At 38.3% G+C, this 17,314-nt stretch overlaps 3 protein-coding genes across 4 annotated transcripts; 1 reads left to right on the top strand and 2 right to left on the bottom strand.

The window, feature by feature from the left end:
- Window positions 1–3,897: 3,897 nt before the first annotated feature.
- On the top strand, window positions 3,898–8,988 carry LOC113578419 (cation channel sperm-associated protein 4-like). The gene is made up of 11 exons (XM_081706191.1): window positions 3,898–4,389; window positions 4,850–4,870; window positions 5,303–5,404; window positions 5,516–5,604; window positions 6,491–6,599; window positions 6,968–7,018; window positions 7,114–7,283; window positions 7,467–7,599; window positions 7,757–7,971; window positions 8,166–8,328; window positions 8,460–8,988. Exons 1-11 carry the CDS (start codon window positions 4,351–4,353, stop codon window positions 8,613–8,615), a joined length of 1,248 nt encoding a protein of 415 aa, XP_081562317.1. The 5' UTR covers window positions 3,898–4,350; the 3' UTR covers window positions 8,616–8,988.
- On the bottom strand, window positions 8,812–10,781 carry gatad1 (GATA zinc finger domain containing 1). Of its 2 annotated transcripts, none has more exons than XM_081700410.1 (5): window positions 10,306–10,781; window positions 10,059–10,181; window positions 9,907–9,966; window positions 9,644–9,755; window positions 8,812–9,563 (listed from the first exon to the last, which is right to left on the bottom strand). In XM_081700410.1, exons 1-5 carry the CDS (start codon window positions 10,483–10,485, stop codon window positions 9,376–9,378), a joined length of 663 nt encoding a protein of 220 aa, XP_081556536.1. In that variant the 5' UTR covers window positions 10,486–10,781; the 3' UTR covers window positions 8,812–9,375. The 2 variants fall into 2 exon arrangements, with proteins under 2 accessions (XP_081556536.1, XP_026867470.1); XM_027011669.3 differs by having other exon boundaries at window positions 9,644–9,827; window positions 10,306–10,780.
- An 891-nt stretch (window positions 10,782–11,672) lies between these two features.
- ankib1a (ankyrin repeat and IBR domain containing 1a) lies at window positions 11,673–15,073 on the bottom strand. Its single transcript, XM_081706205.1, is given in 6 exon segments — window positions 11,673–12,022; window positions 12,024–12,166; window positions 12,168–12,210; window positions 12,212–12,579; window positions 14,678–14,806; window positions 15,041–15,073. Coding segments are annotated over 6 exon segments (846 nt in total). The 3' UTR covers window positions 11,673–11,892.
- Window positions 15,074–17,314: the final 2,241 nt, after the last annotated feature.

Below are 17,314 nucleotides of genomic sequence, written 5' to 3' on the forward strand. Positions count from 1 at the left end.
ACATGGACAGTACAAACAAACATTTCACTGGTAAGAAACTCTAGAAAAATTTAAACAGAAAATCTAGGTCATACAAAACTAAATAACAAACTATATGGACAGCAAATTATAAATACATTTAAAAATTAAGACTCCTATACAAAGATAAATAGTTAAAGTTACTAGTGCGTATCGTGTAAAAAGGAGGCAAGGAGCAGTGGTCATAAGGTGTAATACTGCAATAAATTATTACCAAACAGTAATTGGTAGTAGCTACAAATGTTGTGATGTGTGAAAAGTTAAGAGTTCAATGAGTGTGTATTTGAATGAAGAGTGCAATTCAGTGAGTAGTTTGTGGGTCTCTAACAGAGTCCAACAGTTCAAAGTGGTGGGAAGGGGCAGTGTGTATGAGTGAATGGTTCACAAGCCTGACAGCCTGTGGGTAGAGGCTGTTCTCCAGTTTAGTTGTCCTGGCCTTCACATTTCTTTAGTGCTGTCCTGATGGCAGAAGAGAGAAGAGGTAGGGTTTTTTTTTTTTAGAGGAGCAGGTGTTGTCTCTGATGATGCTGTGGGCTCTTCTGATGTCTCCAATATGGTAAATGTCCTGAACTGCAGGAAGACTGTTCCAGAAATGAGCTGTGCAGGTTTTATCACACACTGGAATGCCTTTCACTCCTGAGCAATACAGTTTCCATATCAGACTGTAATGATGCTGGTAAGAGCACTTTCAACAGTACTTCTGTAGAAGCTGCTGAATGTTTTGGTTGGCATGCCAAATTTTCTCTCCCTTCTTAGAAAGTAGATTCTCTGTTGGTATTTCTTGATGAGGTAGTTTGTGATGTGAGACCAAGTGAGGTCCTCACTAATGTACACACCAAGGAATTTGAAGGTTATCACCCATTCAACCTCTGTTCCACCTATATACAATGGTTTGTGCAGTTTTTTTCCTACTCCTTGAATCAACAATCAATACCTTAGTCTTGTTTGCATCCAGGGAGAGATTGTTGTACTGGTACCAGTCCACAAGATCTGATACTTCCCTCCTGTGTGCTATCTCATATGCCCCCTTGTCACTGGAAAGGCAGGACATCAGTCCATAATATACAAAATAACTGGAGAATGCGTCCAGTTATTCCTAAACCTGGTAAAGCTATGCTGTCATTTTTTGCCACCTTTTAAGATCTGCCCACAAAAATCTCTATGTACAAAGACCAAAATGGTCTATTCAAGACCCCATTTTGATTACATTTATGAAAGTGCTACATTTTCTTGTACATTAATTGTAAGTTGCCACCAGGAGCTTGTTTACTACAAAAATTAATGTGCATTTTGTACAATTTGTTATTATCCTTTTGAATATATATGACAAGTCTGTGACATCAAGTCAAGATTAAAGCTGCAATTACTGTTTAGAGGGGAGATGGGCCGACTTCGCATTACTCCCCTTACTGCCTAGATGAATTACAGCCCTTCAGAACTATGGGATTTCAGCTTCACGAGTCTGCACGTGTGGGTTTGGATTGTGAGCGATTTTTTCTTTGCTATCTGGGTTCTGTCGATCTAATTTAGCATTTTTTGTCGACGCAGGCGACTTTTGAAAACTCAATTTTTCTCACTGACAAAAAAAATCGTCCACACTGGATTTAAACTGTTCATTGCATAACATGGAGTATTTTTGTATGGATGGGACAGTTGATACTGACGTTTCGATTCCGTATCGAGTTTCCGAAGCGCAGACGTGTCGAAACACTGCTCCAGAGAGTGGTACGAAACGCCCATGTCAAGTGGATAGGCAACGCTGCGGTGCTTTTCAAACGTTTAAAATTGACTTATCTAACTATCCTTTCTCCTACGTTGTTTTGACAGTGAAACGAACCTGATCACAAATCTCTCAACCGCAAACTCCCAGAATGTTTAAAAGTCAAGCAAACACATCCCAACTTCAAGGGATTTTGTGAGAGGAGAAATATTCGCGACATAGGAATTGTCAGTGCAATTTAATAAGTGAAAAGATAAATGTAAAGCTAGTGATGCTGATAGAACATACTAATTTATAGGCACTGAGAGACAGACAATGAGCGATTGTTAGGAAATAGTGACAATAATATAGGAGTGACCCTCTGGTTTACTGGCGGGAGCCGATGTGCTGTATATACGTATACTTTATATGGCAAAAAAAAAAAAAAGCTATTTATATGTCAGCAACAAGTACTCGATGTGAATTTTTTTTCCAGTACTGGAAAAGGTAGTTTGTAAATAACAATAATAGAAGAAGAAGAAGAAGAAGAAGAAGAAGAAGAAGAAGAAGAAGAAGAAGAAGAAGAAGAAGAAGAAGAAGAAGAAGAAGAAACCACCCAAAACAGCAGGACAGCTTTTTTTTTAATCTTGACAGCAGTACAACTTTTTCTAAATAAAAATCTTGATATATAACAAATGTGACACGTTGCTCCATAATTTTCCCTTATTGATCTTCATTTTTCATAAGCATAATTAGCTACATGAACTCATTCTTCATTCCGTAACATGAAACATGTTCCACAAACATAGCACATTAAAGTGGCTTACACTAAGATACAAAGTAAACTCTAACCGCCCGAACCCTTTCGTCAGCCTTTCGTCAATAGATGATCGTCCTGAATGTTATGTCTTACATTAAACTGAAAAACCAAGCAACTGAAATAGCCTCACATAAATAATTATTGAAAGGCCATTCATTAAAGTCTCGATTTGCTGTCTCTGACAATCTGAAAGCTTTTTCATGAATTTAAGAAGAGAATATATTTTTACCAGGAATTTCGCACCCAAGTGCACATTTTACATCTTATCAAAATAGTAGCTCTATAATGATTTTGACGTCACATAGCTTCAAGTTCTTTTGTTTCCAACTACGTTGCTATGTCAACTGACCGGTCAAAATAAGATGAAAGGTAAGTGGATTTTTAATATAATTGCACATGCCAAAAGGATTTAACAAGAATGATCGCAGAAGCGCAAATATATACGGACCCTTGTACTTAGTGCTCTACAAAAAGAAGTGTCTTCATAATTTACACTTCATAATGAAATTTAGTCATTAAGCCATCAAATGTCCAAAATTCCAAATACTTAATAGTTATCATATATAAGGAAACTGAAAGATCTTCTTTGCCATGACTGGGGAAAGAGGATTGAATAGGTAATATTCCATTTGGGAATGGCTAATATTCTAGGCCAAGGTAAAGTTTTGTGGGATAATCTGTAGGAACATATGATTGGATTTTATCTTTGAGGAAAGAATACAAATTGAAGGTTACAAGAGCTCCCAAAAGTCCCTTTCAGGATGGGTGCACCTCCTTACGGTCAATGGTTATTTGGAAGCAAAACAAAAACATTCTTCAGTAGTACATCTACATAGGCTACTTAAGTAACATTTAACTGCTAACATTTGACTGGTAACATTTAACTAGGTTTTGCATATTATGCAAACTAGCCATAACGCCAAGTTGTCAAGGCTTATTAGTTCTATTGACCTTTTTTGTTTTACTTCAGCAAAGGAATCAGAATCTGCTAGAATTTCATTTCTAGGTCTCATGTGGTAGGAGTTACTGACCCCAATGCATTTTTCATTGTTATAGAGCCCCCTTTAGGCTAATCATGCTCATCTCTGTTACCCAAGTAACAGGAGGGGCTACTACCTATTGTCTGAGTTTCATATCTCTAGGTCTTACAGTTTGTTCTGCACAAATGAGTTTTTTCTGCAGAATCAGAAGAATATTTAGAATATTCTGGCAATTACAGTGGGGGTTCATCACTATGTGACATTGTCACGGAAGGCTCCGCCACCCACGAGTTACGTGGTACTGCCCGCCGCGTGCAGGGGATTCGCGTTTGTACTGTTTGTAACCACGCCCCTCGGGACTGCACATACGGGGTTTATTGTTGAATGTCTGTCTGTCTATTTAAACCCTTGTCAGTGTGTGCATTCTCGTTGGTCATTGTCGCTACGTGTGTGTTAATTTTGATCGTTGTAGCCGTAACATTGGTTTGTGTAGTCCCCTGTTAATCTATATGTGTTCTTCGTTTAATGTTAAGTGTAGTCATGTTTGCCATAAGTGTTGTGAGTGTCACCTTTATTATATATGTTTAATGTGAATAAACGTCTGGCACCGTCGAGGATGTCCGTTCGTCCCGCCCTGCGGCACTCGGGCCAGCTACTTTAGACATGTTCTTGCACTAACAAATTCTTGCTTTATTAAATATGAGCACAGAATAAGCACTGAAATACTATTTAGATGTATTGGTAATTCCCTTACTAATGCTGATGCATAAAACCATGGCTTTAAGGTGCTAGGTTAATCAGCAACAACTGCCGTTATCTCTAGGTGCAAAAATATGATAATGGACTACAAGGAATTCCCTGTCTGTTCCCAGGTAAGCAAATGATGGTTCTCATAAGAGTGTTAGTTTGTAATTGTGTAGAAAAAGATTCAGTTTGATTATAGTTTGTATTACTATTATAGTTATTTCTTGACTCATCTGTGTGGCAGAGAGTATCTGAGGGCAGTGGAAAACATTTCTCAGCATGGCAGGACAATACAGATCCAGAATTTATATATATCAGAGACCTCAGCCAACAAAAAGTAGGAAACCACTGCCAAGATATCAAACATCAGCTTCAGCTCATATGTGTCTAAGAATCCAGGCCAAAAGTTATAAAATAGCCTTAGAGATGAATAGTTGATTAGCCCTCTACTCCTCTGGCATGTAGGATGATGCAGAAGCTAAGAACTATGTCTCACAAGTTCTTGTGGGTGCTCTGCTGGAACACTTCTTGTTCAAATTCTTCATCCTAACTGTCAATATTTGTAACATCTTCATCATTGCATTCCAGACCAACCCAGATATTTCCAAGGTGAGAATGGTTTATCTGAATATATCAGATCTGTGTGTGTGTGTGTGTGTGTGTGTGTGTGTGTGTGTGTGTGTGTGTGTGTGTGTGTGTGTGTGTGTGTGTGTGTGTGTGTGTGTGTGCGTGTGTGTGTATATGTGTGTGTATATATGTATGTGTCTATGTGCGTGTGTGTGTGTGTGTGTATGTATGTATGTATGTATATATATACATACACACACACACACACACACACACACACACACACACACACACACACACACACACACACACACATATATATATATATATATATATATATATATATATATATATATATATATATATATATATATATATATTGCTTGCTTTGCTTGCTTTGCTGAAAAATATACTATTTGTTAGAGCTTGCATCTGACTATGTACTGGCAAATGTTTAATTTCTTCTCATTTCAGATATATGATACTGTGATCATTGTGTGTGAACACACTGCACTTGTCGTCTTTATTTTGGAGATTCTACTCAAGTGGTTTTATGGATTTAGTGTTTTCTGGAAGGTACTGATTTTACCTTTTTCCTGAAACTAAACTACCCCACAGTGTTGGTAAGATCTACTGTATTTGTTATGTGTAATGTGCACTCTCACTTTTGGTATTTTGTTTCTGCAGAACGGCTGGAATGTTCTGGACTTCATGCTCTCCTTGTCTGTGACTGGAAGTATGGTAATGTTTGGACAGGAAGAAACTAAAATTGTTAGGTATGCACTATTACATTGTATTACACTGTAAATATTCCTAATAAAAACAAAAAAAAGTATGGGTATGTCATCCCTTACTACATCAATAAACCTTCTCTTTGCTCTTCCTCTCCTTCTCCTGCCCCGTGGCTCCATCCTCAGCACCCAAATATAACAGTTGCAGCATCTTCATCTCTGCCACCTCCATTTCACGCCTGTCTTTTTTTAGTCAGTGCCACTGCCTCCAAACAAAAAAGCAGGTCTCACTACTGTCTTATAGACTTTCCCTTTCACTCTGGCAAGTACCCTTCTAACATAAATCACACTGCAATTCTACGCCATCCACTCCACTCTGCTTGCACTCTCTTCTCCAACTCTGTCATATTATCCATTACTTTATACACTTGATCCCAATTATGTAAACTCATCCATCTTCATCACCTACACCCCCCTGCAACTTAACCTTTCTGCTGCCATCCCTCTCATTCACACACATGTACTTGTGTACACACATTTTATTCCACCTAACTTTCATTCCTCTTCTCTACAATGCATGCCTCAATCTATTCAGACTCCCTTCAACCTGCTCCTTACTCTCATTGCAAATCGCAATGTCATCTGCTAACATCATAGACCATGGAGACTCCTGCCTAACCTCATCTGTCAGCCTTTCCATGACCATTGCAAACAAGAAACGACTTAGAAATGACCCTTGATGCAATTCCACTTCCACTTTTAACTCATCTGTCATTCCTACTGCAAATCTCATCACTGTCACACTATCTTTAAGTATATTTTGTACCACCTTCACACACTTCTCTGAAACTCCTGATTTCCTCATACAATACTACAGGTCCTGGAATGTCATCTGGTCCAACTGCCTTTTCTCTCTTCATTTTCTTTATAGTTGCCATCACTTCCTCCTTTTAAATTCAAGGCACAAGGTCATCCAACCTTCTCTTTCTCTCATTTTCTTAATTCATCAATTCCTCAAAATACTCTTTCCACCTTCATCAGTTTGGATGTTTGTGTGTACATATAAAAGTGTAATGTGTATGTAAATGTGTAACTAAATAGCATATTATAAATAAATGAAATATTTGCTTATGTACATGTAAAGCTAAAGCATGTGGGGCAATACAGCTGAATGTATTGTTTACTGCTATAGAGTAAGCTATATCTAATAAAATACATTAAGTACTGAGTATTTGAAAATGTACTCATTATGATTTCATGTATTTAATTTTCATGTGAAACTAACTGCCAAGGCTCAATAACTTTCAACTTCCCAACAATCCCTTCCAGCATATTGCAAGTGATTCGTAGTGTCAGGGCATTAGCAATAATGCCAGGATTTTCCGTATTAATCCTTGCCATCATACAGTCTCTTCCCGACATGTCCAGCATCTTCATCATCCTTGGTTTCTTAATGCTGGTATGACTTCATACATCACTGACTTTATTTCAAAAGTCTATTACTTATGCCTTTGTCTTTTGTTTGTGTTTACTATAATATATATGTAAATATTATTGGAGTTGTACTTTTATCTGATCTTTGTCCAGATGTTTGCAATTCTTGGAACTGTACTATTCAAAGCTGCCTTCCCATCAGTGTTCAGCAATCTGACATCTGTACTCTACATTCTTTTTGTCTGCATTACACAAGATGGATGGGCTGGTATCTACCAAGAATTAAAAAGGTATCCAACATTTTCCTTTCTGGTTTAATTAATATGTAAAAGTCTATACTCTAAGATTACCAGTTCATCTGGCCATTTTGGACCATGTCTGTCGTTATGTTTCATTAGAGAATTGAGTTGTATTTGAGCTCCATACATACTCTTGTAAGGCACTTGTCTAATTACAGTATTGTCTTGATTAAGTGTTGAAGGACCTTTGTATGCTGCTTCTCTGTACTTGTGTGCCTTCATCACTGGTGGTGCCTTCCTCTTTGCAAACCTTCTTATTGCGGTTGTAGCCACAAATCTGGAAACAGCAATAACATATTGTGATGAGGCAAGTCTACAATATGCCTTTCCCTTATGAGCTGGGATAATCCATTTTTTCAATGCAACAAACTGTAAAATACAGATTGACCAAGCATATTATTGTGTATGTGTAAATTATGCTTTACCCATATTTTCAACAAAATTTAAAAGTGTTATTTTCCCAGCCAAACTCAGAAGATGACTGTTTGCTCAAGGATCGGAACATCATCCATGTGGATGAAGTGGCTGCCAAAACCAATATGACTAGGCACCAGACACCCTGGACAGATACCTTCCTGGATAACCTGTCAGTGGATATTACTGAGCAGATAGCCTTGGTCATAGGAGCTATTGAAAAGAATGAGAGAGCCTATGTGAGGACTATTGAAGAGCTACAAGCGTATGTTTCCACAAAATCATAAGAAATAAATTTTGTATATAAATGAAAAAATAATTATATATATATATATATATATATATATATATATATATATATATATATATATCTCACACACACACACACACACACACAAACAAACACCTGGATTATAGAATGAATGAAGCATTGTGCTGAGTATAAACATGTTGATCTAGTGTAGTGGACAAGGTCCATAGCCTGTCCTACAACAGAGAGAAGGACAAAGAGATGATCATGCGCAATCAGATGGCTGCCTCCCTGCAGGAAGACTTATTCAGCAATGAGATTGCCATGGGCCGCTCTGGTGATATACTGTCCACCCTTATCACCCTGGAGAAGGTAAAGAGGAGCTATTGTTGTGTGCAAATATTAAGAGATCTGGGAATAGCTTTGAAATATCCAACTGTTCCACTACAAAAACCTGTGGGTTGTAGCTATGTATTTGCTTTCAATTAACTTTTCTGTTTTAGGCTAACATCATAAATTCGTCAGTAAACAGGCCAAACATGTTTACTACAAGCATGGTGCAGAACCATGTCAGACAGCTGTCAGCAGCAGTGACAGCAGCTCATTCCACATCAGCATCTGAACATGGAGAATTCATAGCTGAAATCCATGAAAACTGAGGTGCCCATACAGATTCTGAACAATTCTTCAGAGACCCCAGCATTTCACATTTTTGATCTATCTCAGCTCCTCACACTTGATCAAAGAAGTCAAAAATCCTGAATACCTGTAACACGTTATTGGGAGCTGAGATATGGCAAAAATATGAGCAGTCTGACAGTGTTGGAGAACAGTCAAAAATAAAAAACACTTGACTTCTCAAAATCCCTTTATTTTAAATCTAATTGCTGAAAATCTTGGAAACATGTTAATAAATATTTTACTATCCTGTTCTAGTTTTTCCTCAAAAAAACAATTAAAAAAAAAAAGTTTCCAAATAATAGTTTCCATCTGAATATCCGGGACAGTAATTTCGTTAGGACTATACCCAGATGTACCATGTGGCTGCGTAATGATGAGGTCTTCCAGCACACGTCTGGCCAGGATTCCACTCCATCTAGTTAAGCACTGAACCAGCCAAATGGATGTCATCTTTCATTTGAATGATTAAGGTCCTTAGCATTCTTTTCACAAATGTTGACGTACTGCAAAATTATTTATAGTTAGCTTGGTAGTTCAAAAAAGATGTGGTGGTAGATTGCAGAGATGATGCATCAACTCTCCAAGAATATATGCACACAAGAACCATGGGGAAGACTACTACTCTAGACCTCCAATAAAGGAACATCAAAATATATATACACATGTCAGAACATTTTGCCATAATTTCCACAATTCAATAGATAAATCTTGGTCTCAGTATATAAAGCTGAACTAGAGTTAATTGCAGCTAACAGTTTCTTTGATTGCAACAGCAGGACTAGGTCCAATATGGGTCCAAATGTAGCCTTTCTCTGGGCGAATAGGTATTGTTGGAAAGGGACAGCTTCTTGACTTGAAGTATTCTGATGGAGCATGGCAGACAAATTCAAGGAATTCCATTTTCCTGGGCAAATCCTCTTCTGGACCTAGCCAAACAAAATACATGTTTAAAAGTATGTTCATTAACAATCAAACCCAACAGATCAAGAATAATATAGTGACGTACCAAGTATATAAGTGCCTGGATCAAAATGATCCCTCTGGCTAGACTGTGTAGGGATTAGCCAGGTTAATGCAGCGCTCTTCTCACAGTACTGGTCCTGAACAAAACCACGAATCTGTGCAAAATAAGGTTTACCATCCTCTTCGTCTATAACTTTTACGACATCCCCTATTTGATAATAAACACCCTGATGGAAGAGAAAGAAAAGCTAAATAAGTGAAACAGAAAATTTTGTATTAGGCTTATTACGGTGCATTAACGTCTACCTTATAGAAGATCGACTCGGATGTGATGATTGTCGACACAGACTCCGGAGCTTTGATAGGCTGCGGGTGGAAAGTATCATCACTAACTTTGTTTAAATTTGAAGAAATTTCAGGGACGAAATTATAAAGTGTTCTCTACGAAGATCGCTTACATTTTTTAATTTAAAAATGTGCCGTCTGCCTTTTCCTTTGGTCGAAACTTTCTTCTCAGAAGCAGGCGCCTTGTACTTGGTGCTTCTCAATCGTGCAGACCGTCTGTGGATCTCTTGTTTGGACTAGAAACAAAGTGCAGCAAAACATAAGCTACAAAAAAATCTATTCACATTTTGCTTTTTCAACAAAAAATACTAATTGTTCAATTTCAACAAAGCCCTATTTTAAAACAAAGTAACTTCAAACCTGCTTGCCCCCGCCATTATTCTGCTGGATGTTGGACGACGCCGACAACCCTGATACTCCTGTGACACTGCTTTTAGCTGTACAGTTGTTACAAAGGATTTCTCCCTGATTTCCCTTTCTCCACATCGACGACGAGTTTGTTTTGCAGACAGAACAGCATGGCTTTAAACCCAGCGGCATTTTTGCTTAGAACGAGAAGCCCACTACCTAGCTAGTAATCTATTATATTTGCTTGCTTGCTCGCTAGCGAGCCATCGAACAAGTGTAAAACGTTGTTTTTTTCCAGTCCTCGAGATGCTTGCTTGCTGATAAGAGACACTTTGTGCTACTAAAATCTACTGGAAACAAAACTAACCGATAAACTTACTCATAAAATAATAATAGATGTATATGATTTCGAAGTATAGCTACTGAAACAACAAACCCCATCAACACATACTGCCCTCCATCATATCGTACGCATTCTTCGTTCGTCACGTCAGGCAAACCGGAAACTGTTTCAAAATAAAAGTGGCATTTATTCGACATTAGCAGACGCGTAAAATTGTTATTTAAACCAAAACGCAAATAATATCATTGCATGGTGATGCATCTTGCAACAATATTACTTCGAATAGTGTATATCAAATAAAAGTAAAGATATTTTTATTCTTGGTATTCTGGAGGTAGGTACCCTTCCTACCACAAGAATACCAAGGCCTGAATCACTGACAGATTTTAATTTGAGTAAACCTTTACTGATTTAGCACATTATACTGATATAGCACAGTTTTATTTACTGCACACAAATTAGAAATTTGTTTCTTTTTCTATAAATCAGAAAGGTCAAAGTGGAGTCTATGGAAATGCAAATGCAAAGTTAATGGTTATCCTAGCATAAGAATCTAATACAGTAACACTGTAGTGGTAGTAGGCACATAGAAATTGTTCTATCATTTAATAGGGTTCACTTGAAAATATAGAACATATCAGTTAAAAGAGTGTTTTAGAAAGTAGATATTCCATGTATCTAGAAGCCTGAAATGACATGTGTCTTATCATTTAAACAGCCTTAACCAAGATGCATTTCTCCTATGGGCTTCCAAAGTGTTTTTCCAAAACCTTTCCAGGTAAAATGTATTTAACTTCTATTAAATATTAACTATGGCCACATAAATGAATCAAGGCATAACAACTAGCAATTTATATATATTAGCAATATAGACATTACCATTTTAATTTGGAAAGCTCTTTGCTTTGCAGAGTATAATCCATCATAAGCCTACCTATCTACCATAAAATAAATCCAAGCAATAACCTAATCCTGATGGGGTTTGTCTATGAAGATACAAAATGCTTTTAAAAGGATTTATGACATATCAGAAATTTATTTGAACAACAATTTCCAATTCATTACATGAATGACTTAATATAAAATATGAATTTGAAACTATAAATAACACTAAACAAATATATATATATATAAAAGAGAGAGAGCTCACACTCCTCGCCTTGAAGCTTTCTCTGGTTGATGCAGTAGTTGATCCTTTAAATGTAGAGTTGGTCCATATTACAAGCCCTCAGGTCACAGAGCTGAATTTGCATTAATCAGACCAGGTCCTCCTGTTCCTCCCTTTCTACAGCGGGATCAGCTGGCTGGAGATCACAGTTGGTCTTATGAGGAGCAGAGCTGCCGTGCTCTACACAGCAGCAAACCTCTTCCATGTCTGAACTGTCTGCATTCCACTTCCATCAGTCTGGGTCTCTCCAGCTCCTCAGTCTTTTTAATCAAAGAGTGGTATTTCTGGTCAGGTTTTACCACTTCGATCTCCCCCTTCTGGAGCTAAAGAAGTTCCTGTACCTCATCAGAGATGGGGGGGTGCACAGGGGCTGATATCTGCAGACGCAGATGGGATCAACACAACACTGAGGGTTCATGTCATGCCAGGCCATGATGTTTCCAAGCAGGTTGGCATTAGCAAAGGCGACCAAACCTGGGGCATCAGTGTTGGAGTCTATGTCAGTGGGAGCATACTGGCTAGTGATGGTGCCCAGCCTCATGAAGCTGTCATCCAGCTCCAAGAGCCCAGAGCTGCTGAGTGAGGAGCAGGGACAGTCCACAGGGTGGACAAGAGGCTCTGATCTAGAAGACAGAGATGAGCCAATGGACTCTAGGGAGGTCTCATTACTAAGCACATGCTGAGGCTCTGAGTCCAAGGCTAGTCCACACTCCTGCAGGGACAGCTGAATAGTCAGCAAGGTGTTCAGATCATCCTCATCCAGAGAATCAATTGCCTACACAGAAACAGAGCTTACCATTACATGCACTCTAGGTGTTATTCTTGGCTGAAAACAGAAAACTAGTTCAAAATCTAGTTCAATACAACTTGTTAAATAAGCATGAAAAAAATAAGCATGATATAAAACATAAGTTGTCACATATTTTGAGCTTAATACTAGTGGTTAAGAGATTGTCATTTTATTTATCACAAAGTCTGACTGGAATGGCCCACTCTCAACAGCACTACTCAAAAAATATTAAATAGCATTGAGATATAATGTGAAAAGTTAAGAGAACTTCAGTCATAGCTGCTGAAGTTAAATTAGAAATATTCCGATAAAAATGCAGAAGGTAAACTCACTATGGTGACACTCATTGAACCATTACCTTCCTGAGAGTCTATGAACATACAACACAAACTTTAATTGTCACAGAACTAGGGGAATCATTTTGTTTGGCACCAACTGAAATCCTCTAAGCATAACTAAGGTACTGCTGTTGGGGTCACTTGGTTCAGGCATGTTGCTATGGAGACCATGTAGGCTGAGCGTGCCTACATCTGTACTGAAACTCAGTGTAATCCTGCACCAAGAAGACAGACATGCATGATGCGCATCAGACTACCACTTGCCTCAAATGTTAGGGGTCACATACCTGACTCTATATGGAACATAATATTAAAATCCAAGGTATAAATAGTGGTTAAAAGTAGTATTTATATACTATATAACTGTTTTAAATGCTATATTTAGAGATGCCAATAGCCTGTAGTTACAGCCTTTGTAATCTATATTCCGTAACACTTTATATTCATGAATAGATATAAAAACAGAATTGTTTATTATCTACTATAAAGGAAAGGAAAATCTTTGTCTCTACTAAAAATTTACTGCTAAACTAGCAAGGGTCAAAAGAAAAAGCATTATGCCACAAGAAATATAAATATTAAATCCATCCACACTTTTGCTGTCAGAGACATTGCATCCAACAGACACATGATTTCGGTTGCATTGTAATAAAGACATGCCAAAGCAAACTGATGACATGTAATAAGCAGACAATAGTGCATGTCTTAACAATAACTTCTAATATAGTTATAGCTCACAGCACAGCACAGCACACATGCAGTTGATCTACCAAAGACAGTTATGGATACACTGAAATATCAGCCCACTGAATGCAAGAAAAAAAGCTTTCAGATGAAAGAGTAAAACTGTCAAAGATTTTGAACAAAAAAGTTATCCTCAGTTTCAATTATAATGACAATTAGAAATGGTGGTAAAAAGCACTGATGCATTCAATCATCATGTCTGAGTGTGATGCAGTTCCTTAAAAGTAAACAGATCAATAGACCTTTGAACAGACTGACCATGTGTTTCTCAAATTAATAGCAATACAATTCAAATATTTATTTTTTAAAAATAAATCAAACTCATACAAAAGTCTAGTACAAAAAAGGAAAATTAATTTTAAAAATGGCACTTGGTTTTCAATTTCAATTTTCTTGGTTTTCAAATGTTGTGAATTTTGGCTTCTTTTTGGCCAAGAAGTGTAATTTTAGTGCATCACTCTAAGGAATAGTAAAGAACTTAACCTAAGTAGTAAATCATATGGAAGTGGACTTAATTATAAGAGGATTCATGTACAATTGACTGAAATGGCTCATAATCTGAGACTTGCTAAGATGAAATTTCTTCAGTTTAATAAAATGATGAAATGGAACCATGAAGTCCTGATAACATTGTGTAAAAACCGATGGACAAATACAGAGAAAATGTGAATGATATTTTTCTTGTGAATGTGGTGAATTAATATAATTACAAATAATTGGACAGAAATTAATCTTTTGTTTTCTTTCTTTGTTGATGGTGTTATCTGCAGTACCTGCTGCTGGTCTCAAACTCTCGGCTTTCCCTGTGTTCTCTCCCTCCCAGTACTGAGTGACTCTTCAGCATCTTTAGACACTCAATGGGACCTTGTGGCCCACTCATGTTAAAAAAACCTCACGCAAAGACAAATCAACAACTAAGAGAGACTAAAATGTCAAAGGAAATGGCAATGGGAATCCTTGTAGCTGAGATCCCCACCAGCAGAAAAGATTGAACAGTCCACAGTGGGAGTGGAGAGGTGCATAAATCCCAGCAGGTTGAAGGCAGCCAGGCTACGCCTACAAAGGCGAACCGCTCTCTCACACTTTGCCACGTGGCACCAGTGGATGGCTGGGTTGTTCTCCATAAAAGCCTACAAATGGAAAAGAAAATGGCTTATTCAAACCATCACAAAATCATATATCATGCACTTCATCTAAGCAAGGGAAGGTTGAAGTAAAAAAAAAAAAAAAAAAAAAACAATCATACAAACTCAACATGTATGTGGAACATCTCGTATGAAAGACCATGGTAAATTAAAGGCACCAAGAGACAAAGTGGTTTCTTTCTTATGTCAAAAGTTCTTTGTTGCAGAAATAACTCGTACCTTAATGTCAAATTGCGGGTACCATTTATCCATCTCCCTCGAGACCACGCTCTCAATTATGTCTATTGGAACTAGCTAAGAGCAATCAAGATATTATGAGCCTTCCCCTCCTGGATTTTCACATTTAAAAACCTGGCCCAAAATTTTAAAAAAGCCTTGTTAGTTTTTTGTTCATGAACTTGCTTTAAAGTGTGTTTTAATAACATAAGTCACATTGCCAAAATCTCAATATAACAAACATGATCATCTACAATTAGGTCCTATTTAATATTGACATTCAAGGAATTTGGTATATAAAGCCAACATTGAAAAAACCCATCCCTTAAATAGCAGAAGCCATACCATGAGCACGCAGGTGCCTCAGCCCAGAAAAGAGGGGTCTGGAGCATGTCTGTTGTCTCCATGATCAGCATGTTCTTCATATGCCACAGATCCTGAAGCTTCAGCTCCTCATACAGCTAGAGTGGAATAGAGAAAGAGACAGGGAGAGAAACACACACACACACACACACACACACACACATACACAGTGAGTGAACGACTGAATGTAAGGGTTACCATATTACTCACTCACTCTGACAGAAAGGTGAGAAATAATCAGAGAAAGAACCTAATGAGTTTAATGAAAATCTAAAATACTGACTACACTGGGTCACAAACACTATACTACTATCAATGTGCAGCAGCCACTACCAGCAGAAGTTAGGCAGCTCTCCACTTAATGTGAATGAACCTTTCACTGCCACATCAGGGAGCAGAAAATTACCCTGCCTACTTTACATAAAGAAGCAATATCTGCAGGTGACAGCACCAACAGAGCTAATAAAAATGCACGCACACACACATACACACACAAACAAAATAAATGTTAGCTCTGCCAACATATTTGAAATTCCTCTCATCTCTCCCTTTCTGTCTGTTTCTAGTTTTGCCAAGATATTTGAAATATACCACCAGTTGGTCCTCAAATGGTTGAAGCATTTCTGGGAATAGTGCAAACGTAACTGCCCAGAATAAATGCTTTTGAGGTTTTTCCAAAAATGAATGGATGGATGGATGGATGGATGGATGGATGGATGGATAAAAAGAAACAAAAAAGGAGGGGGGGAAGTATTATAAGCGATGCGCACCTCTCAGCGGTCCCCAGCAGGGTCCTGGGAGAACACCGTCTGAGACTCCAGACTGAGAGCCAGCTCCTTATAATGTTGCCTCTCAGTGCAGTCACACAGGGTCAGATGGTCCTCATTCTCCACAAATAAGTCTGCTTTGCTCCTCACCAAACCTCAGCAACACAGGTATGATCAATGCATTTTATGGTAAATGGAAACCTTTTTTGATGAAAAACACCTCACTGAATGGAATTTTAACTCTCTCATTAGAAAGCAGTATTCTCCTCTAGGTGGTGCTACTGGGAAAGCTACAATGGTACTGTGTCATATTGGTACTTCTCCAAGATGACACTGTGTCCTTGCTTTTGTTAGTCTTGGCCACCCAGCCAACAATAATTTTGGAAACGTGATAGGGCACTGAATCCCACTATGACTCCTAAGTCAAAGGTTCCTTAATGTGAGACTATATGATGCTAAAGTAAAGAAAACATGATAACACTCCACAGGCGGACACCTCACATGTAACATTCATGTCACATCAAGTTTTCAACAACGTGATTTTGAAATATCACAAGGTACTCGCAGTCATGACATGTAGCAGTGAAGATCACATTACAGTGTCATGTCTACGTTGTGTCGCTCTGCTTTCTTGGTCTAACCCACCAAAGCGTTTTCACCTCCACGCAGCTCTTCATGTCGGCCATGGCAGCGTAATGCAGCAAGGTGCTCTTGCTGCTGTCATTGGCATTGACGTCAGCACTCTTGTAATCACTCTGCTCCAGCCTGGTGCCAGTCCACCACTGCATCATCCGCAGGCAGTCGTCACAGTGATGCATATCCTAGTGTAGCCATGTAAGGCGTGGCTGTAGGGCTCCCTCACCCATCACTATATGAGGGCCCATGCACAGTACATGCTGCAAGGTCTTGTCCCGCACATTGCGATTGTTCGGGTTGCCCACCTGCAGGTCCTTCCTGTTCTGCAAGGAGGGGGCAGAAATGGATTAAGCCCTGAAAGTCAGAGCCAAAAGAAAGCAAGTTTGTGATGTATGAAAAAACGACCTCTAACTAAACTGCTGCGAACCACAGCATGACTTTACATATAAGCTTTGATATGCTTAGTGAGACCTGTTTCAAATTGACCTGGCTTTAGAAGGTAAAAACTAGA

The sequence above is a fragment of the Electrophorus electricus genome, chromosome 2, assembly GCF_041902795.1.
Source record: "Electrophorus electricus isolate QZ-2024a chromosome 2, ASM4190279v1, whole genome shotgun sequence".
NCBI lineage: Eukaryota > Metazoa > Chordata > Actinopteri > Gymnotiformes > Gymnotidae > Electrophorus > Electrophorus electricus.

Excerpts from the sequence above, each read along its gene's own strand:
- LOC113578419 (XM_081706191.1), top strand. The coding sequence starts at position 4,351 with ATGATAATGGACTACAAGGAATTCCCTGTCTGTTCCCAG. Across the intron at positions 4,390-4,849 it reads AATTCCCTGTCTGTTCCCAG|ACCAACCCAGATATTTCCAA; the intron begins GTAAGCAAATGA and ends ATTGCATTCCAG. Across the intron at positions 4,871-5,302 it reads CCAACCCAGATATTTCCAAG|ATATATGATACTGTGATCAT; the intron begins GTGAGAATGGTT and ends TTCTCATTTCAG.
- gatad1 (XM_027011669.3), bottom strand. The coding sequence starts at position 10,485 with ATGCCGCTGGGTTTAAAGCCATGCTGTTCTGTCTGCAAAACAAACTCG. Across the intron at positions 9,967-10,058 it reads ACATTTTTAAATTAAAAAAT|CCTATCAAAGCTCCGGAGTC; the intron begins GTAAGCGATCTT and ends TTCCACCCGCAG. Across the intron at positions 9,564-9,643 it reads TCCAGGCACTTATATACTTG|GTCCAGAAGAGGATTTGCCC; the intron begins GTACGTCACTAT and ends TTGTTTGGCTAG.